The sequence below is a fragment of the Ranitomeya variabilis genome, chromosome 1 (assembly GCF_051348905.1).
Source record: "Ranitomeya variabilis isolate aRanVar5 chromosome 1, aRanVar5.hap1, whole genome shotgun sequence".
Classification (NCBI taxonomy): domain Eukaryota; kingdom Metazoa; phylum Chordata; class Amphibia; order Anura; family Dendrobatidae; genus Ranitomeya; species Ranitomeya variabilis.
The window spans coordinates 45,667,896-45,691,662 of NC_135232.1; the positions used below are offsets into that span (position 1 = coordinate 45,667,896).

General features: G+C 44.5%; 1 protein-coding gene across 1 annotated transcript in view; it reads right to left on the minus strand.

The window, feature by feature from the left end:
- Nucleotides 1-410: 410 nt before the first annotated feature.
- Nucleotides 411-23,767, minus strand: part of ME2 (malic enzyme 2) — a 40,082-nt gene continuing 16,725 nt past the window's right edge. The window contains exons 5-17 of the mRNA XM_077282974.1: nucleotides 22,197-22,272; nucleotides 21,951-22,112; nucleotides 19,397-19,500; nucleotides 19,183-19,292; nucleotides 14,038-14,135; nucleotides 9,369-9,482; nucleotides 5,625-5,739; nucleotides 5,323-5,465; nucleotides 5,130-5,232; nucleotides 4,265-4,335; nucleotides 3,314-3,412; nucleotides 1,431-2,358; nucleotides 411-498 (exon numbers count right to left, since the gene is read on the minus strand). Of these exons, the coding sequence (XP_077139089.1) occupies nucleotides 2,194-2,358; nucleotides 3,314-3,412; nucleotides 4,265-4,335; nucleotides 5,130-5,232; nucleotides 5,323-5,465; nucleotides 5,625-5,739; nucleotides 9,369-9,482; nucleotides 14,038-14,135; nucleotides 19,183-19,292; nucleotides 19,397-19,500; nucleotides 21,951-22,112; nucleotides 22,197-22,272 (1,360 nt within the window). The 3' untranslated portion in view covers nucleotides 411-498; nucleotides 1,431-2,193. The remainder of the gene's footprint in view (nucleotides 499-1,430; nucleotides 2,359-3,313; nucleotides 3,413-4,264; nucleotides 4,336-5,129; nucleotides 5,233-5,322; nucleotides 5,466-5,624; nucleotides 5,740-9,368; nucleotides 9,483-14,037; nucleotides 14,136-19,182; nucleotides 19,293-19,396; nucleotides 19,501-21,950; nucleotides 22,113-22,196; nucleotides 22,273-23,767) is intronic.

The window sequence follows — 23,767 nt, forward strand, 5'->3', positions numbered from 1 at the left end:
TTTTTTTAAAAATGTTTTTTTTACCCCATCACAATCTGCATTAAGAAAATAAAAATAATATCTTGCAATTTTCACATTGACCACTAGGGCTTTTTAAAAAAAACTGTAACTTCATGCTGTTTCAGGAAACAACACATGCACACAGCCAAAACTGACACCATCTTTTTTGTATTGAAGCATCTAATGAGCGTGTGCAAAGGTCAGTATGACATTGCCTACTGTGATTGGTAGATCCCGAGTTATAAACGGTGTATATAAGAGGCATTGCAATCCTGCCTCTGCTGATAATGAGTCTGCTGAAAACTCTTCCTCAAAAGGAGTGCTCCAGTGAGCATACTGAAAATTGCAAAATTACGCTTTTTTTTTTCTTTTTTAGAAAGATGAGCTATGGGAAAGAAAAATAAATAAAAAAAAAAAAAATACAAGTAACACAAAAACCTGATTTAAACAAAAGGACATTTTCTGATTCTTAATAAATGGGTTTGTCCAATTTAGTGACTTAAGGTACCGTTACACTAAATGACTTACCAACGATCACGACCAGCGATACGACCTGGCCGTGATCGTTGGTAAGTCGTTGTGTGGTCGCTGGGGAGCTGTCACACAGACAGCTCTCTCCAGCGACCAACGATCAGAGGAACGACTTCGGCATCGTTGAAACTGTCTTCAACGATGCCGAAGTCCCCCTGCAGCACCCGGGTAACCAGGGTAAACATCGGGTTACTAAGCGCAGGGCCGCGCTTAGTAACCCAATATTTACCCTGGTTACCATTGTAAGAGTTAAAAAAAAAAAAAAACACTACATACTCACATTCTGATGTCTGTCACGTCCCCCGCCGGCGTCCACAGGGTTAAAACTGCTTTCGGCAAGAGCGCTGCTATTGCACGCGCTGGTGCCGAGAGCTTCCCTGCACTGAATGTGTCAGCGCCGGCCGTAACAGCGGTGACGTCACCGCTGTGCTCTGCTTTACGGCCGGCACTGACACAGTCAGTGCAGGGAAGCTCTCGGCAGCAGCACGTGCAATAGCAGCGCTCTTGCCGAAAGCAGTTTTAACCCTGTGGACGCCGGCGGGGGACGTGACAGACATCAGAATGTGAGTATGTAGTGTTTTTTTTTTTTTTACTTTTACAATGGTAACCAGGGTAAATATCGGGTTACTAAGCGCGGCCCTGCGCTTAGTAACCCGATGTTTACCCTGGTTACAAGTGAACACATCGCTGGATCGGCGTCACACACGCCGAGTCAGCGATGACAGCGGGTGATCAGCGACCAAAAAAAGGTCCTGATCATTCCCCAACGATCTCCCAGCAGGGGCCTGATCGTTGGTCGCTGTCACACATAACGAGATCGTTAGCGGGATCGTTGCTACGTCACCAAAAGCGTGACGTTGCAACGATATCGTTAACGATATCGTTATGTGTGACTCAGCCTTTACATTCAGTATGTGTCAGCTGAGGAGGCCACCATCACTGATCAGTTGTGATCCGCTCCGGCAATGGCCACAGTCTATGGAGCCAGAAAAACATAGCGCCGTTCACTAGGTAGTGGCCACTGCCAGGTACTGCAGCTTAGCTCCTATACAAATAAGCATGCTGGGAGTTGTAGTGTGACAAAACCCAGAGTGCTGCAGGTTGCCAGTTCTAAATCTATTGCATATAGTAAGACCCAGTGATGCCACAAAGACATTAACTTTACCTTTATGATTCCCATAATACCAAATGATGTGCAAAAAAACCACAAAATGTTCAAAAGTCGCAAGATATTAGAAAAAAATTTCAGATTTTTTTTTTCTAGACACTTTCACCTTTGATCATGGACAGGGGCTGAGCTGCATTACCAGACTCGGCCTCGAGACAAGAGAGGCGCTGCAGAGACAAAGGTCTAATACACAGCACGAGGCAGGAATGTACAATATCACAGCACGACAAGGTAACAGGCAACGTATATAGATGACGGACGTGATAATTTGTAGCTGTGCAGCTCATGTGCAGGACGTGGCTGGATCTAGGACAGCAGGGATGTAGCAGATGGGCGCTTCTGCTGCTGCGCAGATCAGTTCTCTACAAGGCACCAGAAAAAGGACAACTAATTTTTTTTTTTTTAAGTTTCTGGGTAGGAGACGTGAAGGTCACGATGAAGGTGATTGTCTCAGGACGGAGGTGCTGGGGGGAGGGGAGGATCTGGAGGGGACATCAGAACATCTTATGTGGCCTTGATGCGTGCTCAGGCCAGTCATACAGGTCCGGCAGGAAAGAGTCATAGTCCGTGCTCCACACTTTAGAGCGCACGTAACCGTTCTTCTCCAGAGGCTCAGGGTACTGGAAAGCCATGCCATTCCTATACACAAACTCCATCACCTGGGGGAAAAATGGACAAAGAGTAATTCTACTAAATCATATATTAAATATGGGGTCAACGCTAATAACGTCAGTGTCTGCAAGAGAAGGAGAAAGGATCCAGCTCCGATACTGACGGAACAGGCTGAAGGGGGAGCTGACATTTCTCTTATCTAAAGCCAGAGTATACATTACTGATCCGGAGTTACATCCTGTATTATACTCCAGAGCTGCACTCACTATTCTGCTGGTGCATTCACTGTGTACATACATTACATTACTGATCCGGAGTTACATCCTGTATTATACTCCAGAGCTGCACTCACTATTCTGGTGCAGTCACTGTGTACATACATTACTGATCTGTACTGATCCTGAGTTACATCCTGTATTATACCCCAGAGCTGCACTCACTATTCTGCTAGAGTCACTGTATACATACATCACATTCTGAGTTGCCTGGTTTATTATACTTCAGAGCTGCACTCACTATTCTGCTGGTGCAGTCACTGTGTACATACATTACATTACTGATCCTGAGTTACATCCTGTATTATACTCCAGAGCTGCACTCACTATTCTGCTGGTGCAGTCACTGTGTACATACATTACATTACTGATCCTGAGTTACATCCTGTATTATACCCCAGAGCTGCACTCACTATTCTGCTGGTGCAGTCACTGTGTACATACATTACATTACTGATCCTGAGTTACATCCTGTATTATACTCCAGAGCTGCACTCACTATTCTGCTGGTGCAGTCACTGTGTACATACATTACATTACTGATCCTGAGTTACATCCTGCATTATACTCCAGAGCTGCACTCACTATTCTGCTGGTGCAGTCACTGTGTACATACATTACATTACTGATCCTGAGTTACATCCTGTATTATACCCCAGAGCTGCGGTCACTATTCTGCTGGTGGTTAGATGACGGAGCATGGTTACACACAGGACATTGCACCTACTTTGACAGCGATACATATGGAGACCTCCCTGATGTTGGACAGCGGTGGGTACAGGCGTCCTTGCTCCAGCTCCTCAGCACTTAGCTGTTCTGCGAGAGCCTGGAGAGAAGAATTAGAATTAGGAACAGCATTCTTACACCAGACCTACAGCCCAACCTCTGTATCTGCTGGGTAAGCTATTGCTCCCTGTTATCAGCCAAGAAGAGGCTGAGCATGGCATTCTTCCTCTATGATTACTAGGTAACACAAGTCCAGGGCTCAGACATTTGTGTCCACGGGTCACGTTACAGCATTTCTCCCCTCCGGGACAGAAGAGAACGGCACAAAATAATTCTGGGCCCCCGGAACAGATATTGCAGAGGGGCCGAGAAGATAAATAAAGTGCAGCGCTCTTTACACTTACGGAAACTCAGTACTGTCCGATATTTCATTGCCCGGAGGAGCTGACTCATGTGTTTATTGCACATAGATAAAAAGTGCTGCTTAAAGGGGTTTTCCAGGTACTTAAATTACAGAGTATTCCTAGTATACACCGTCACTTTAAGATAGGGGAGGATCAGACATCTTTTATCATTATTGATCCTGAGAGTGAGGGTTCCGGGGTCTCGGCTGCGGGGGGACGCCGGGTCTCGGCTGCGGGGGGACGCCGGATCTCCCTGATCAGATATTGATGACCCATCAATATTCAAGTAGTGGACAACCCCTTTAATTTTTAAGGTGCTGTCAGACATCCACCTATCAAAAAGTGATGCCAAGCTCTAGAAATATGAGAAGAGATCCCAAATTTTATGATGCTAGATTTGGCTTTTCAGAAGCCCTGGAAAGCTGAGTGACTACTCTGATTAACCCCTGGAGTGGTAGCCATATTGGTTTTGTCTATGAAAACATAAGAACATGATACGATTCCTGCTCTGCCCTGACTGGCGCTTTCATACCTTTCCTTCATCTCACCTTAGCGGCTTCTAGGAATACTCGATCGCTAATGTGCCGCACCCCGCTCAGGATTACTGCAAGAGCGACACCTGGTGACAAAATGAGGGAATAACACCATTACATATATGTAATGATACTATCACTAGAGGGTGGGACAGCTGCTTAGCGTTGATGGGGACAGAGGAGGTAAATTCTTAGTTGCACAATATTTATATTAAAAAAAGATAAAAAGTAGCAATGACATTAGTTGCACCAAAGACCTGGGCACATGCCGCAGAATTGTAGCCGGGTGCCCCGGACCTATGGGTGAAGGCCGCTTTGATGTATCGGAATCAACATGATGCTGATACACTTGTGTCCTGTAGGGGGCAGTCTACTGTAGGGTCACATCCAGGCGCAGGCGGCACAATGAATGGCGTCACCCCAATATCAGTGCAGGGGCAAGAACTTCTGATTGGACTAGATTAGGTGAGATTAACTTTTTTTTTCTTCTTTTTATTGGTGGTCAAATTAGAAGAGGCACCATTACTAAAGGAAACACTAAGGGGGTATTACTACTATAGAGGGTACTCCAGGGCCATCATCACTAGATTAGGGAGCCTAATGAAGATCATAAGCAGTAATGACATTCTCCAATACCTGCCATATACAAAGTGAGGGGAGAAACCAGGTTCCTCTAGAGAGGAAAACCTCCAAATTAATCACGCCAAGATCGGGCATGCTAAAATCCAACATGCCCAATCGTTCTTTCCCCATTGACATCTGCACCTGTTATAAATTATTAAAAAAAATATACCCCTTTAAGGTGATTAACCCTTAATGGGCATTTTGAGTAACCAACCCATGGCTAATAAGGCAGCCATGATACCCTTCACCCCCTCACCTGGGAAGATGTAGGCATTATTGCCCTGCCCTGGCTTAAAGCTACGGCCATCATTTAAAGTCACTGTGTCAAATGGGCTGCCGCTGGCAAAGAGACATCGCCCCTGGGAAAAAAGGGAAAATAAAAAATTGTTGAGTTGATTTTTTTGATTGGTCACTTTTGGCACGTAGGATGTCACGGCACGCACACACACCTCGGTCCAGGAGTACGCCTCCTCCGCCGTGCACTCGGCCTTCGCGGTAGGATTACTCAGAGCAAAGATGACCGGCCGGTCGTTAATGGCGCTCATCGCCTTAATGACGTCTTCTGTGAAGAGGCGGCCGGCTCCAGCGACACCTGCATCCGAAAAAACCAAGCCATGCTCCGTCACGGTCACCTCTGAAATACTCTGTGCTGCTGTGGGACACTGCTCCTTCCACTGAGCCCATGTCTCCCAACATAAGCCCTGTCCCCTTATGAGACTATACAAGTGAGCTGTGCACACCGATCACTCACCGATGATTGCTGTCGGCTTCAGGACATTGACGGCATCCAAAAAGCTTTTCACTGAATGGTGCGGAGGAAGATGCGCAAAAGACTCCTGATTGCCGTCCACACCTTCATCACGGCCCTAAGGAGCAGAGACCAAGGTAAGAAACGTCAGAAATGCACAATAAGAAGCATCAAAGGCTTAAGGAACGGTTCTGGGATTTACTGATCTGAAAATGTGGTGAACATATAACACCACAATAAGATTAATACAAATACAAGCCGATCCCATGTCCTGCTATACCAAGAAGAGCGAGAAAAGCTGAGCGTCAACACAACCAAGAATATTTCTAGAAATCAGATCATAAATAAATTCAGAGAAAGAACCTCTATTTACAAGAAAAAAAAACCTACTATAATACTGTTCCGTATGTACAAGAATATAACCACTATAATACTGCCCCTATGTACAAGAATATAACTAGTATAATACTGCTCCTATGTACAAGAATATAACTACTATAATACTGCCCCTATGTACAAGAATATAACTACTATAATACTGCCCCTATGTACAAGAATATAACTACTATAATACTGCCCCTATGTACAAGAATATACCTACTATAATACTGCTCCTATGTACAAGAATATAACTACTATAATACTGCCCTATGTACAAGAATATAACTACTATAATACTGCTCCTATGTACAAGAATATAACTAGTATAATACTGATCCTATGTACAAGAATATAACTACTATAATACTGCTCCTATGTACAAGAATATAACTACTATAATACTGCCCCTATGTACAAGAATATAACTACTATAATACTGCTCCTATGTACAAGAATATAACTACTATAATACTGCCCCTATGTACAAGAATATAACTACTATAATACTGCCCTATGTACAAGAATATAACTACTATAATACTGCTCCTATGTACAAGAATATAACTACTATAATACTACTCCTATGTACAAGAATATAACTACTATAATACTGCCCTATGTACAAGAATATAACTACTATAATACTGCTCCTATGTACAAGAATATAACTACTATAATACTACTCCTATGTACAAGAATATAACTACTATAATACTGTCCCTATATACAAGAATATAACTACTATAATACTGCCCCTATGTACAAGAATATAACTACTATAATACTGGGGGAAAAAAAAGGAGAAGCCAGCACTGCTAATGGTCAGAACGCAATACAAATGGTGCACATGCACCTACTGAATTCTAACTGTAGTTCAAATATGAGACATTTAGCAAATAATTGATCAATTCTTTGATCTACCCCGCCACTTCACGGCAATCTCATAATGGGGCAGTCCTACGCTACGTATTTTATTAACGTTGTGCCATTACGGCCTCCTAGATGTATAAAAAGAGCATAAAAAGAAAGACACCATTACTTTACTATGACATGCAAGCTGTACCTGGAGACATTTTCAGAATCACTCCCTTGGTGCCAGGAAGGACTAGCGTAGGTGAAGGCCGATCAGGTCCTGTGCGGACATGTCAGATCTGGCCTCCACGCCTCCAAACCAGCACCAAGGTTAAAGGGTGAGACAGGTTCAGACACAGCTGCAAAATTAACTAGAGCCTGAGGCAGGGCTGCTGTGTGTGTGAACAGCAGCCTATCAATCACAGAGAACACAGAAAGAATGGCGTACGTAACCCAGCGTGCGCGGCAACAGTGGTGGTCAGCCACTTACCAATGTAAAAGAAAAAAAAAGGAGAAGCCAGCACTGCTAATGGTCAGAACGCAATACAATTTTGCAGCTGTGTCTGAACCTGTCTCACCCTTTAACCTTGGTGCTGGTTTGGAGGCGTGGAGGCCAGATCTGACATGTCCGCACAGGACCTGATCGGCCTTCACCTACGCTAGTCCTTCCTGGCACCAAGGGAGTGATTCTGAAAATGTCTCCAGGTACAGCTTGCATGTCATAGTAAAGTAATGGTGTCTTTCTTTTTATGCTCTTTTTATACATCTAGGAGGCCGTAATGGCACAACGTTAATAAAATACGTAGCGTAGGACTGCCCCATTATGAGATTGCCGTGAAGTGGCGGGGTAGATTAAAGAATTGATCAATTATTTGCTAAATGTCTCATATTTGAACTACAGTTAGAACTCAGTAGGTGCATGTGCACCATTTGTATTGCGTTCTGACCATTAGCAGTGCTGGCTTCTTTTTTTTTTTTTTCTTTTACTATAATACTGCTCCTATGTACAAGAATATAACTACTGTAATACTGCCCTTATGTGCAAGAATATAACTACTATAATACTGCTCCTATGTACAAGAATAAAACTACTATAATACTGCTCCTATGTACAAGAATATAACTACTGTAATACTGCCCCCTATGTACAAGAATATAACTACTGTAATGCTGCCCCCTATGTACAAGAATATAACTACTATAATACTGCCCCTATGTACAAGAATATAACTACTATAATACTGCCCCCTATGTACAAGAATATAACTACTATAATACTGCCCCCTATGTACAAGAATATAACTACTATAATACTGCCCCCTATGTACAAGAATATAACTACTATAATACTGCTCCTATGTACAAGAATATAACTACTGTAATACTGCCCCCTATGTACAAGAATATAACTACTGTAATACTGCCCCCTATGTACAAGAATATAACTACTATAATACTGCCCCTATGTACAAGAATATAACTACTATAATACTGCCCCCTATGTACAAGAATATAACTACTATAATACTGCCCCCTATGTACAAGAATATAACTACTATAATACTGCCCCCTATGTACAAGAATATAACTACTATAATACTGCTCCTATGTACAAGAATATAACTACTATAATACTGCCCCTATGTACAAGAATATAACTACTATAATACTGCCCCGTATGTACAAGAATATAACTACTATAATACTGCCCCCTATGTACAAGAATATAACTACTATAATATTGCTCCTATGTACAAGAATATAACTACTATAATACTGCCCCTATGTACAAGAATATAACTCCTATAATACTGCCCCGTATGTACAAGAATATAACTACTATAATACTGCCCCCTATGTACAAGAATATAACTACTATAATATTGCTCCTATGTACAAGAATATAACTACTATAATACTGCCCCCTATGTACAAGAATATAACTACTATAATACTGCCCCCTATGTACAAGAATATAACTACTATAATACTGCTCCTATGTACAAGAATATAACTACTATAATACTGCCCCTATGTACAAGAATATAACTACTATAATACTGCCCCGTATGTACAAGAATATAACTACTATAATACTGCCCCCTATGTACAAGAATATAACTACTATAATACTGCTCCTATGTACAAGAATATAACTCCTATAATACTGCCCCTATGTACAAGCATATAGCTACTGTAATACTGCCCTTATGTGCCCTTATATGCAAGAATATGACTACTATAATACTGCCCCCTATGTACAAGAATATAACTACTATAATACTGCCCCCTATGTACAAGAATATAACTACTATAATACTGCTCCTATGTACAAGAATATAACTACTATAATACTGCCCCTATGTACAAGAATATAACTACTATAATACTGCCTTTATGTGCAAGAATATAACTACTATAATACTGCTCTCTATGTGTAAGAATATAACTATTATAATACTAATATGGAGACTAGACCTAGAGGAATCAAACCGCCTCTTGCCTGTCACTTACTTGCACTAATAATCCAAATTTGTCAAACATCCAGATCTTCTCTCGTGCGGCCTCAGCAGAAATTCCGTTCTCCATCATGGCCATGACTATGAGGTTAGCGATGCCCAGAGCTGCCTGAGTATAGGAAAAATCGATTATCGGAATATTAGGCAAGAAACCAATTATTATAGAACAGCTAATCGGGTGTACTGTGAAAACCTTACCGGTTACATTGGTGGGAGCCGTGGGGAGGTTTCCCAACCAATAACCGGTGGATGGCATCTTTGCCTTAGGCTATGTTCACCTGTTGCGCTTTTGCTGCGTTTTTTTTTAATGCAAAGTGTAAGCTGCGTTTAAGCTAACAAAAAGCAGGTTTTTCTTCGCTTTTACTGCTGCGTTTTTGTGTCGGTATATTTTTCTCTTGTGCATGCTGATATATTTTTTTATGCACTAAACTTTACCTGATTAAACTTCATCAGGTTTTTGCACCAAAAATGCCGCAAAACCTGATACCTGCATTTTTGGCTGAATTTTTATGCTTTCAATGGGTGAAAAACGCTGCAAAAAAACACCTAAAAAATGACATACTGCATTTTGCAAAAAAAAAAAAAAAGGGTGCATGAGATTTCTGAAATCTCAGATTTTGCTGGTACTGTGAAACAGATGAAAACTTGCATAAAAAAGCCACAAAAAAAGCACTGCAAAAATGCAACATTTGAACACAGCCTTTTCACTACCCTGTCTTCTTAAAGGTGGGTGGCACAGGTTCCTTCTCCGGTACCACACAATCAACAGAGCAAGAGAATAGTGAACAATTCCACGACCTTTATTTAGGCAAAGATACGAAAGGTCCATATATACGATCGATCACACTGAGGATACAATAGTACAGAACACGAATGCAGTTCAGTAACAGAATAAAAGTCCAACAATCCAGCAGACAGAGGATCACATAGTCCATGTACTCTTCTTTCTCTCTGACTTGCTCTTCACATCATGGTTCCACACAGGACTGATCTGTGTTTCACCTCCCTGATATTTACAAGTCCCTCTCCACATTCACAGCTTAGGGGGGTGGGTCGCAGGGGCTCATTGTTTCAAGAAGCTAGGTCAACATGTCATTAGCATATTAGCAAACAACATTATTCACTGACCCTGTGGAGAGATAACAATACAGGACTGTGGGGAGAATATCAGATGGCAAATAACTCATCCTACAAGAGAACACCATGAAAATAAGTAAAATATAAATATACACAAAAATGATACCCACATAGCATATCACACCATCACAACCTTTCCCCCCTCGTAATATGTGAGCACGCTATGAGGTCTACACAGACCTCTGGCCTGCTCACTTTAGTCCACTTTGCTCCACTGTTTATAGTTCCTTGTACTGTGGCAGGGGTTGCAATAATCATGAGCACTTGTCCATAAATTCCCAGGTCCTGGCTTTATGGTCCTACCAGGCTTTTTGACTGGACAGGGCCGTTCGCTGATGTTCATTAGCCAAGGTATCTAGCTGGGAGAGACAGTCTCTGAACTCTAGAACGTAGGGAATGATGGGCGTTCCGGTATCTGCGATATCTCCCTCCAATTGTTCTTTCAGAAGAGTGAGGCCCACGGACCTTCGGCTCCCACAAAATGACTTTGCAACTCCCCAATGTCATTTCCAAGGAGGATATCTGCAGGAAGTCCTCCCATAACGCCAATCCAACACAGTTTTTCTCCAAAACCATAATCCAAACGTACCAAAGCTTGCTGTATATATTTGCGGACACCCCCCGCTAGGCCAATGGGAATTCCCGGGCCCTGGTGAATTGCCTTGGGTCGAACCACACGGGGGTCAGCGATAGTCAGGAATGCCCCCGTGTCTCTAAATCCCGACAATTTGTATCCATCAATTAAGACATCCTGCAGGTGGCAATGCCGTTGCTCTGTATTTCTGATGGACAAAGGTCGGAGTCCGTACACTCCAGGAGGGGTATCTCTGGTGTCGTGGTCGGTGGCCCACTCTGGTGGGGGTGGTGGTAGCTCTTCCTCAGGCGGGATGGAGTGCACAAAATGCACTGGACGAGTTGGGGCTGTGTAGGGCTCCCTCCGAATCCTTTTGGGACAGCTAGACTGCAAATGTCCAGGTTGCCCACACCCGTAACATCTCCTCTCTGTGATACCCCCAGGTCGTGGTCGGAACTGTTGGGGCCCAGGATTGTGAGCTGTGATTGTCATCGGCCTGCTGCTGGGTGGAGGGGCAGATATAATCGGAGGGAGACGGGGCACGGGAGAAGGCCGTGGTTCATTGTCCGGAAGCCTCCTCCATGGCGGTCGGATAGTAAGGGCTTCATCGGCCAGGGCTGCAGCTCTATCCACGGTGCACGGCGTGCACTCCCGGACCCATTCCCATACCTCTGTGGGGCACTTGGCAAGAAATTGTTCTATAAGGAACGCCTGTATAACATCTTCCACAGTAAAGGCGTTTTCTGCTTCCAGCCATCTCCGACATGCCTGGGACATCTTATGTGCATACATCCTAAACGATCCCCCCGTGGTGCATGGGAGGTCTCGGAACTTGGCCCTATATGAGTCTGGGGTGATAGCATGGTAATCCAGGATAGTCTGCTTTACTATGTTATAATCCAGATTCCGCTGTGAGTCAATGGTTCGGTAAGCCTCCGCCATGCTACCGTTCAGGAGTCCCACTAACAAACGCATCCAGCTAGAGTGGGGCACCTCCATCACAGCACACTGCTGCTCAAAGTCCTTGAAGAACCCCTCCACATCTCCGGAAGCCTCATCAAATGGCTTAAACTCTGTCCGGGTGATCCGTACATACAGGCTCCCGGATCGTTGGGTTTACATTCCACATTGCGTTACTCCCTCTTTCAAGCTCCATTGCTTCTTGGCTCCGCTGTGCCCGGTGGGCAGCCTCCTCCTTGTACTCTTGAGAGACGCCTAGGCCCAGAACCGCCATCTCTTCTTCGTACCACACCACCCACTGGCTTTTTGGGGTGGGGGTCCTCGTCTCCAGTGCTCGTCCTTCAGACATATGGGAGGAGGTGGCCGGGCTGGCACCCACCAGTAGATCGATTAAGGCCTCTTTAGTCAGTCCCTGGTTCAGGCCCAGGTCTCTGGCTCTCTCCTGTAAACTGGATACAGTCCAATTTCTGTACTCACTCTGTGTGTGGTTCTCCATTAGGTTACGCTCTGTTGATCCCACTGCTTGCCACCAGTTGTCACAGGTTCCTTCTCCGGTACCACACAATCAACAGAGCAAGAGAATAGTGAACAATTCCACGACCTTTATTTAGGCCGGTTTCACATTAGCGTTTGCAGCAACTGCAGAGGGCTGCGGACTTCCTCCGTGAAGCCCCGCCCTCGGCCGCTAGCTCCGCCTATTTCTGCAGGCGGCCTGTGTACCTATCTTTAACATTAGGTACGCAGGTCGTGCCGCAGTATGCGGATGCTTTCGCATGCGTCGTTTTGACGATGCGGCGACCAGCGTAGGATGCAGCTTGTAGCAAATTTTTTTTTTTTCCGCATTGTCAAAACGACGCATGCGGAAGCATCCGCATACTGCGGCACGACCTGCATACCTAATGTTAAAGATAGGTACACAGGCCGCATGCAGAAATAGGCAGAGCTAGCGGTGGAGGTGCGGCTGAGGGCGGGGCTTCACGGAGGAAGTTTGCAGCCCTTCGCAGCTGCTACAAACGCTAGTGTGAAAGTAGCCTTAGGCAAAGATACGAAAGGTCCATATATACGATCCACGACACTGAGGATACAATAGTCCAGAACACGAATGCAGTTCAGTAACAGAATAAAAGTCCAACAATCCAGCAGACAGAGGATCACATAGTCCATATACTCTTCTTTCTCTCTGACTTGCTCTTCACATCATGGTTCCACACAGGACTGATCTGTGTCTCATCTCCCTGATATTTACAAGTCCCTCTCCTCATTCACAGGTTAGGGGGTGGGTCGCAGGGGCTCATTGTTTCAGAAGCTAGGTCAACATGTCATTAGCATATTAGCAAACAACATTATTCACTGACCCTGTGGAGAGATAACAATACAGAACTGTGGGGAGAATATCAGATGGCAAATAACAACTCATCCTACAAGAGAACACCATGAAAATAAGTAAAATATAAAATATACACAAAAATGATACCCACATAGCATATCACACCATCACAGTGGGGGTCCCAGTGACCGGACCCTCATTGACCTGAAAGATTTCAACTATCACGTGTATGGGTAATTACTCCCAACACTAAGGCTATGTGCACACGTTCAGGATTTCTTGCAGAAATTTCCTGAGCAAAACTGGACATTTTCTGCAAGAAATCTGCATGCGTTTTTCTCTCGTTTTTGGTGCATTTTTTGGGGGGATTTTTACGGAGGTTCCCAATGCAATAATATAGTGGGAAATCCGCAAAAAATCTGCAAAATTAATCAACATGCTGCGTTTTTTACCGCGATGCGATAAACGCATCATGTGCACAAAAATTGCGGAATGCATTCTAAATTATGGGATGCATAACATATGCTTTTTTTTTGCGTTTTTATAGCAAAAACCGCGAAAAATATGCAACGTGTGCACACAGCCTAAAAGTTAAGATCCATAAAAATGCAAGGCTAATATTCTGAATAGTTAAGACTGGACAAAAAGCATTGAACCATTACAGACCTCTCCTGCCCCAAGGAAGAGAACTCTCTGCTCTGTGATCGGTTTTCCAAGCACCTGCTGCGTCGCGAGGAGTCCAGCCAGCGCCACCGAGGCCGTGCCTGAAGCAACAACACCGCATTTGTATAACCAGGGATCAGCAGGTTATTGCACATACAATGTCCATATCAAATCTGGTTCCCTGGATATTATTGCCTGCAGAACGAGTTAACTAAGAATCTCTCAGTGAGCTCATTACGATGTTTTTAAGAACACTTCTGTGCTGATTTTCGGCCGCTGACAGCTAAACTTTCATGAACTAAAGGAGCGCAGATAAAGGTCACAAATTCCTATTAGAATAAACTCCATGTTGAATTCCCAATTAACTCATTCTGCAGCCAGTAATGTGCAGTGAAACAAAGAACTTGTAAAAGAAAGAAAGAAAAAAAAAAAAAAAAAAAACTGTACAAAATTTTTAATCTAATCCAAGTGTGGAAATTATTTTTTGCCCAGAAAACATGCATTTAAAAAAAATCTGTCACTCAAAATAACTGAGATAAATACCTTGTAAAAATCGCGGAGACCTTCAGATTTTGCCGCTTTTTTCAGATTTGCGCTGCGTCGCTCCATTGCAGAGATATTCACATTTGTTTCTTTTGGAGCACAGTATGTGAAATCTCTAGTTGTACTGCAACTGTGCGTATTTTCAGAGTATTCCCTGCATTTGTACGCTTTCAACCCTTCCTCCCCGATGCTGGCAGGGTCTTAACGGCTAGATCAGCTGCCGATCTGTGATTGAGAGTGTGGGAATGAGTATTGAAAGTGTACGCCCCCAAAGGAGACTCTGAAGAAAAACCCCGTTGGTTTGTAAGCAGAAATTTCACATAGTGCTCCCCAAAAGCAGCAAATATATCTCTGCCATCAAGGGATGTAGAGCAAAACAGAAAAAAGTGTCAGAATCAGGGGATCTCTGGGATTTCTATAAGGTACTCAACACTTCTTAGCAAATGACAGGTCCTCTTTAGGCAAAATTTTCAGTAATTGTCCCTGAAGATCCCTATATATTTTAACGGGAGCGGTATAGCATCTGTAAGCAGTGAGCGCCCCATGGTGGTAGAAAGCAGTAATAAGGTTTCCTCTTCCTGTCCTAGAGATCAATTACCAGGGGCTGCGAAGAAGCAGGAGCTGCAGGGCCCTACCCAGATCAGCTGCGAGGTGCAGGGAGACGGCCAAGGCCCTGAGGGGAAGATGCCATCCCGAGTTATAGGGGATACCAGCAATAAAAAGAAAATGTCTTTGAAATGTTTATGTGCCCCCAAATGCTTTTATGTTTGACACAATGTGTGACAAATATAAAATAATTAAAGAAACCGCAAAAAAACAAATATTAAAACAGAAGTAAGCCACCGCCAGTACAAAACGATATTTTTATCCCCACCCCAGACATAAAAAACCCCAAAACTAGTGTTGAGCATTCCGATACCGCAAGTATCGGGTATCGGCCGATACTTGCGGGTATCGGAATTCCGATACCGAGATCCGATACTTTTGTGATATCGGGAATCGGTATCGGGATTAATACCAATGTGTAAAATAAAGAATTAAAATAAAAAAATATTGATATCCTCACCTCTCCGACGCAGCCTGCAGCTTACCGAGGGAACCGGCAGCCTTCTTTGCTTAAAATACGCGCGTTTACTGCCTTCCGTGACGTCACGGCTTGTGATTGGTCACGTGCCGCCCATGTGACCGCGACGCGACCAATCACAACAAGCCGTGACGTAATTTTCAGGTCCTGAATGCCTAGATTAGGCATTCAGGACCTGAAAATTACGTCACGGCTTGTGATTGGTCGCGTCGCGGTCACATGGGCGGCACGCGACCAATCAGAAGCCGTGACGTAATTTTAAAATGCGCGCGTTTACTGCCTCCCGTGACGTCACGGCTTGTGATTGGTCGCGTCGCCCATGTGACCGCGACGCGACCAATCACAAGCCGTGACGTAATTTTCAAATCCTGAATGCCTAGAATTAGGCATTCAGGACCTGAAATTACGTCACGGCTTGTTGTGATTGGTCGCGTCGCGGTCACATGGGCGGCACGAGACCAATCACAAGCCGTGATGTCACGGAAGGCAGTAAACGCGCGCATTTTAAGCAAAGAATGCTGCCGGTTCCCTCGGTAAGCTGCAGGCTGCGTCGGAGAGGTGAGTATAGCAATATTTTTTATTTTAATTCTTTATTTTACACATTGATATGGATCCCAGGGCCTGAAGGAGAGTTTCCTCTCCTTCAGACCCTGGGAACCATCAGGGATACCATCCGATACTTGAGTCCCATTGACCTGTATTGGTATCGGGTATCGGTATCGGATTAGATCCGATACTTTGCCGGTATCGGCCGATACTTTCCGATACCGATACTTTCAAGTATCGGACGGTATCGCTCAACACTACCCAAAACCAAACACATTTCCTATGTATAAACATAAATGTAACAAAAAGGGGAACACAATTTAAACTTTTTCAAACCATTGTGGTTTTAAGAAAAAAAAAAGGAAAATATCAGAAAATTAAACACTACATTTACACATTTCATGATAAAAAAAAAAAGGAGGTGAAATTCGTTCAATAACCAAAGAAGACGTTTCTAGCTTATAAACCACATGTACAAAATAAATGCCCAGGAGGTAAAATTGTCCAGCTTTCAACTAGTTAAGAAGACCACACTTGTATGAAGTATTTTTGGGGAAGGAAAGGCAAGGAGGAAAGGCAAGGAGGGAAGGGAAGGAAAGGCAAGGAGAGAAGGGAAGGAAAGGCAAGGAGAGAAGGGAAGGAAAGGCAAGGAGAGAAGGGAAGGAAAGGCAAGGAGAGAAGGGAAGGAAAGGCAAGGAGAGAAGGGAAGGAAAGGCAAGGAGAGAAGGGAAGGAAAGGCAAGGAGAGAAGGGAAGGAAAGGCAAGGAGAGAAGGGAAGGCAAGGCAAGGAGAGAAGGGAAGGCAAGGCAAGGAGAGAAGGGAAGGCAAGGCAAGGAGAGAAGGGAAGGCAAGGCAAGGAGAGAAGGGAAGGCAAGGCAAGGAGAGAAGGGAAGGCAAGGCAAGGAGAGAAGGGAAGGCAAGGCAAGGAGAGAAGGGAAGGCAAGGCAAGGAGAGAAGGGAAGGCAAGGCAAGGAGAGAAGGGAAGGCAAGGCAAGGAGAGAAGGGAAGGCAAGGCAAGGAGAGAAGGAAAGGCAAGGCAAGGAGAGAAGGGAAGGAAAGGCAAGGAGAGAAGGGAAGGCAAGGCAAGGAGAGAAGGGAAGGCAAGGCAAGGAGAGAAGGGAAGGCAAGGCAAGGAGAGAAGGGAAGGCAAGGCAAGGAGAGAAGGGAAGGCAAGGCAAGGAGAGAAGGGAAGGCAAGGCAAGGCAAGGAGAGAAGGGAAGGCAAGGCAAGGCGAGAAGGGAAGGCAAGGCAAGGAGAGAAGGGAAGGCAAGGCAAGGAGAGAAGGGAAGGCAAGGCAAGGAGAGAAGGGAAGGCAAGGCAAGGAGAGAAGGGAAGGCAAGGCAAGGAGGGAAGGGAAGGCAAGGCAAGGAGGGAAGGCAAGGCAAGGAGGGAAGGCAAGGCAAGGAGGGAAGGCAAGGCAAGGAGGGAAGGCAAGGCAAGGAGGGAAGGCAAGGCAAGGAGGGAAGGAAAGGCAAGGAGGGAAGGAAAGGCAAGGAGGGAAGGCAAGGCAAGGAGGGAAGGCAAGGCAAGGAGGGAAGGCAAGGCAAGGAGGGAAGGAAAGGCAAGGAGGGAAGGAAAGGCAAGGAGGGAAGGCAAGGCAAGGAGGGAAGGCAAGGCAAGGAGGGAAGGAAAGGCAAGGAGGGAAGGAAAGGCAAGGAGGGAAGGAAAGGCAAGGAGGGAAGGAAAGGCAAGGAGGGAAGGAAAGGCAAGGAGGGAAGGAAAGGCAAGGAGGGAAGGAAAGGCAAGGAGGGAAGGAAAGGCAAGGAGGGAAGGAAAGGCAAGGAGGGAAGGAAAGGCAAGGAGGGAAGGAAAGGCAAGGAGGGAAGGAAAGGCAAGGAGGGAAGGAAAGGCGAGGGAAGGGAAGGAAAAGGTGAGGGAAGGGAAGGAAAGGCGAAGGAAGGGAAGGAAAGGCGAGGGAAGGGAAGGAAAGGGGAGGGAAGGGAAGGAAAGGGGAGGGAAGGAAAAGAGTGAAGGCAAGGAGAAAAGGAAGGGAAGGAAAAGCAAGTAGGGGAGGTAAGGAAAGGCAAGGAGGGGAGGGAAGGAAAGGCAAGGAGAGGAGGGAAGGAAAGGCAAGGAGGGGAGGGAAGGAAAGGCAAGGAGGGGAGGGAAGGAAAGGCAAGGAGGGAAGGTAAGGAAAGGCAAGGAAAGAAGGCAAGGAAAGGCAAGGAGGGAAGGCAAGGAAAGGCAAGGAGGGAAGGGAAGGAAAGGCAAGGAGGGATGTCTCTCTTATATTCTGGTAAAAAGCTAATTACGGTACTATAAACGACTCCTGCACAGAACAGTATTATCGGCCACATTGTCATCACTTAAAAAAAAAAAATGATCGCACCAGGACCAATATTAATCAACGGGGCAGTGAAGATGAACAATTTTTCTCATTGACTGACTCTGCATGTAAAAAAAATAAAATAAAATTGCAGAATGCCCAATTTTTCTCTGAGAACTGAACCAGACTCTCCCATTCAAGTCTATGGGTGTGAGAAGAAAAAAAAACTCAAGATGCCATACGAAAGCCACAGTCTAGCATCCGATTTTTATGGATACATTGGAATTATGTAAAATACGATATTTGAAATGATTTGTACACGGATGTCAAGTGGGGAAACAATGGTTCCACTTTACTGGCTACAACGCTGAACGATTTTTATACTGTTGCGTGATCCTAAGGAGATGTTCACATGAGCATATTTTGTCCGGGTGCTGTCGATGGAAAAAACAGCCAACGCTCGGACTAAAGTGCATCGAATAGGGATTTCAGATACATCTCACCTATTTAAGTCTGAGTGTGCAATGTAGCATCCAGACTTTACAGATACATTATTAACACAGGAGACTATTTGGGTTTGCAAGGTCTGATAACAGAGGCCATACGGGTGACTACACATAAATGCTTTTTTATATCCTCATGTGACCTCAGCCTACAGGCGAGGGCTCCTCTCTGATACCGGCCGGCTCACCTGCAGGCTTTGCCATACCTTGAATATCATCATTGAAGGTGCAGTATTTTTCTCGGTACTTCCTCAGGAATCTGAAGGCATTGTGGTTTCCGAAGTCTTCAAACTGGATGAGCGTATTCTGGCCGTACCTGGGGAACACGTCGGGGGTTGGTAGAAGCCACTGATCAGAGACGACACTAATGTGTATGTGAACACTGAAGATTCTGAAAACTAATATTCATGGAACAAGTACCGGTCTGTAACAGCATCCATGAACTCGTCAATCAGATCATCGTAGCGCTGGGTCCGGTCCCTCTTCTGGTACAGGCCCATATAAAACGGATCCTTCAGCAATGCCTGTCATGTAAGAATACAGCAATGCAGGGGTTAACACAACCCAAGACGTCACCTATCATACTTCAGCACAAAAGACCAATTTTATCATCTCTTCCATGTCTTTTCACACTCGATAATCCGCTGCCGGGGCGAAGGGCAGAAAAATAAGGGTCAACACTGCAAATATGGAGTCTATAAAAACTTCCTGTATTTGTCAATAAAACATACGAATCGCTGATAATTGTACTTTACTGACCATAGAAACATAACATTTAGGCTCTGTGCACACGTTGCAGATTTGACTGTGGAATTTTCTGTGCAGATTCTGCAGTTCTTGGCAGAAAACGCAGGTCAGAATCTGCACCTTTTTTTGGTATGTGCACACGTTGCAGATTTTTGTGCAGATTTCTTCCTTTTTTTACCCCTGCAGATCTCTATTATGGAATGGAATGGGTGCAGAAACACAGCAGATCTGCACAAAGAATTGACATGGTCCTTTTTTGAATCTGTTGCATTTTCTGCGCAGATTTTTCCGCAAAATCAGCACAGCATTTTTTTTTTTTGCCACTGATTTACATTGTACTGTAAATCACTTGCAGATCTGCAGCGTTTCTGCGCGGTAAAAAAGCTGCAGTTCTGCAGGAAATCTGCAACGTGTGCACATACCATAACAGACCCAAAAACACTGACGCAGCAAACGTGAAAACCAAAATCTGTGTCAGTCTCAATTCCTTTGGCCACGCAGTGACTTAACGAGCAGAATAGTGAGTGCAGCTCTGGGGTATAATACAGGATGTAACTCAGGATCAGTAATGTAATGTATGTACACAGTGACTGCACCAGCAGAATAGTGAGTGCAGCTCTGGGGTATAATACAGGATGTAACTCAGGATCAGTAATGTAATGTATGTACACAGTGACTGCACCAGCAGAATAGTGAGTGCAGCTCTGGAGTATAATACAGGATGTAACTCAGGATCAGTAATGTAATGTATGTACACAGTGACTGCACCAGCAGAATAGTGAGTGCAGCTCTGGAGTATAATACAGGATGTAACTCAGGAGCAGTAATGTAATGTATGTACACAGTGACTGCACCAGCAGAATAGTGAGTGCAGCTCTGGGGTATAATACAGGGTGTAACTCAGGATCAGTAGTGTAATGTATGTACACAGTGACTGCACCAGCAGAATAGTGAGTGCAGCTCTGGGGTATATAATACAGGATGCAACTCAGGATCAGTAATGTAATGTATGTACACAGTGACTGCACCAGCAGAATAGTGAGTGCAGCTCTGGGGTATAATACAGGATGTAACTCAGGATCAGTAATGTAATGTATGTACACAGTGACTGCACCAGCAGAATAGTGAGTGCAGCTCTGGGGTATATAATACAGGATGCAACTCAGGATCAGTAATGTAATGTATGTACACAGTGACTGCACCAGCAGAATAGTGAGTGCAGCTCTGGGGTATAATACAGGATGTAACTCAGGATCAGTAATGTAATGTATGTACACAGTGACTGCACCAGCAGAATAGTGAGTGCAGCTCTGGAGTATAATACAGGATGTAACTCAGGATCAGTAATGTAATGTATGTACACAGTGACTGCACCAGCAGAATAGTGAGTGCAGCTCTGGAGTATAATACAGGATGTAACTCAGGATCAGTAATGTATGTACACAGTGACTGCACCAGCAGAATAGTGAGTGCAGCTCTGGAGTGTAATACAGGATGTAACTCAGGATCAGTAATGTAATGTATGTACACAGTGACTGCACCAGCAGAATAGTGAGTGCAGCTCTGGAGAGTAATACAGGATGTAACTCAGGATCAGTAATGTAATGTATGTACACAGTGACTGCACCAGCAGAATAGTGAGTGCAGCTCTGGAGTGTAATACAGGATGTAACTCAGGATCAGTAATGTAATGTATGTACACAGTGACTGCACCAGCAGAATAGTGAGTGCAGCTCTGGGGTATATAATACAGGATGCAACTCAGGATCAGTAATGTAATGTATGTACACAGTGACTGCACCAGCAGAATAGTGAGTGCAGCTCTGGGGTATAATACAGGATGTAACTCAGGATCAGTAATGTAATGTATGTACACAGTGACTGCACCAGCAGAATAGTGAGTGCAGCTCTGGAGTATAATACAGGATGTAACTCAGGATCAGTAATGTAATGTATGTACACAGTGACTGCACCAGCAGAATAGTGAGTGCAGCTCTGGAGTATAATACAGGATGTAACTCAGGATCAGTAATGTATGTACACAGTGACTGCACCAGCAGAATAGTGAGTGCAGCTCTGGAGTGTAATACAGGATGTAACTCAGGATCAGTAATGTAATGTATGTGCACAGTGACTGCACCAGAAGAATAGTGAGTGCAGCTCCGAGTATAATACAGGACCAATTAAAAAAAAAAAAGAAAGTATTATTTTAGCAATGTGATCTTACCGGATTATCAGTGCCGACATCAATGACCACTGGGAGGCATTTCTGAGGTCGGATCCCTGCACATGCCGTATATAGACACAATTTTCCTACAGGAATTCCCATTCCATAGACCCCGAGGTCCCCAAGACCCAGAATCCTCTCTCCATCTGTCACCACAACTGCCTGTGAAAGAAAAGTAGACGTCAGGAAAGCAAATCATACAACTTCAAGAAAATCTCTTTGAAAAAGTGAGTTCTGACCCATTACCTTAACATCTGTCTCCGGCCAATTATCCAGGATAGATCGGATATGCCCTTTATCAAAGATGGAAATATACAGTCCCCTAGAGGAAAATAGAACACACATCTACTAGATGGTGGCCAGATTCTAACGCATCGGGTATACTAGGATATGTATGCATGTATATCTACTATATAATTGTCTAAGGGGTACTTCCGTCTGTCCTTCTGTCACCGTTATTCGTTCGCTGATTGGTCTCGGCAGCTGCCTGTCATGGCTGCCGCAACCAATCAGCGACGCGCACAGTCCGGAAAAAAATGGCCGCTCCCTACTCCCCGCACTTACTGCCCGCCGCCCGCATACACCCCTCCGCTCACACAGGGTTAATGCCGACGGTAACGGACCGCGTTATGCCACGGGTAACGCACTCCGTTACCGCCTCTATTAACCCTGTGTGACCAAGATTTACTATTGACGCAGCCTATGCAGCGTCAATAGTAAAAGGATCTAATGTTAAAAAAAATAAAAAATCATTATATACTCACCTTCCAATGCCTTGCCCGCTCCTCGCCACCCTCCGGTAACCGCTCTGTGCAAGCGGTAGATTCCGGTACCACTTAGCTTATGGCAGAAGGACCTGCCGTGACGTCACGGTCATGTGACCGCGGCGTCAGCACACCCAGGGACCAGAGGCTGCAGCCTGTACCGCGGACAGGCCACAGAACTACAAGTATGGCGAGTATGTACACACTACAAGGGGACTTCGGATCGGAAGGTGAGTATGTTTATTTTTTATTTTTTAACCTGTCACGTGGCTGGGCAATCTACTACATGGCTGGGTTATATACTACGTCGCAGGGCAATATACTATGTCACTGGCCAATATACTAAGTGGCTCTGTGCTGTATACTACGTCGCTGGGCCACGTCACTGGGCAATATACTATGTCGCTGGGCCACGTCACTGGGCAATATACTATGTCACTGGGCCACGTCACTGGGCAATATATTACGTCACTGGGCAATATACTACGTCAATGGGCAATATATTACGTAACTGGGCAATATACTACGTCAGTGGGCAATATATTACGTAACTGTGCAATATACTACGTAACTGCAATATACTACGTGGCTCTGTGCAATATACTACGTCACTCAGCAATATACTACGTGGCTCTGTGCAATATACTACATGTCTGACCAATATACTACGTGAGCATACATATACTAGAATACCCGATGCGTCAGAATCGGGCCACCATCTAGTATATATATATATATATATATATATATATATATATATATATATATATATATATATATATATATATATATATAGTAGCCACCCAGCATATAGCAGAGTGTTGTGAATTCTGCTCTTGGGCTCCCTCTGGTGGTTATAAGTGGTAATGTTGTGAGTTCTGCTCTTGGGCTCCCTCCGGTGGTTATAAGTGGTACTGCTGCTCCTTTGGATTTCAGCAGTCATCAGGTGCTTCCACTTATTACCAATTCTGACTGGGCTATTTAGTCTGGCCAGATCCTTTGGTTAGTGCCAGTTGTTCATTGTTCCTTGGTGGATTCACATCTCCTCCTGGA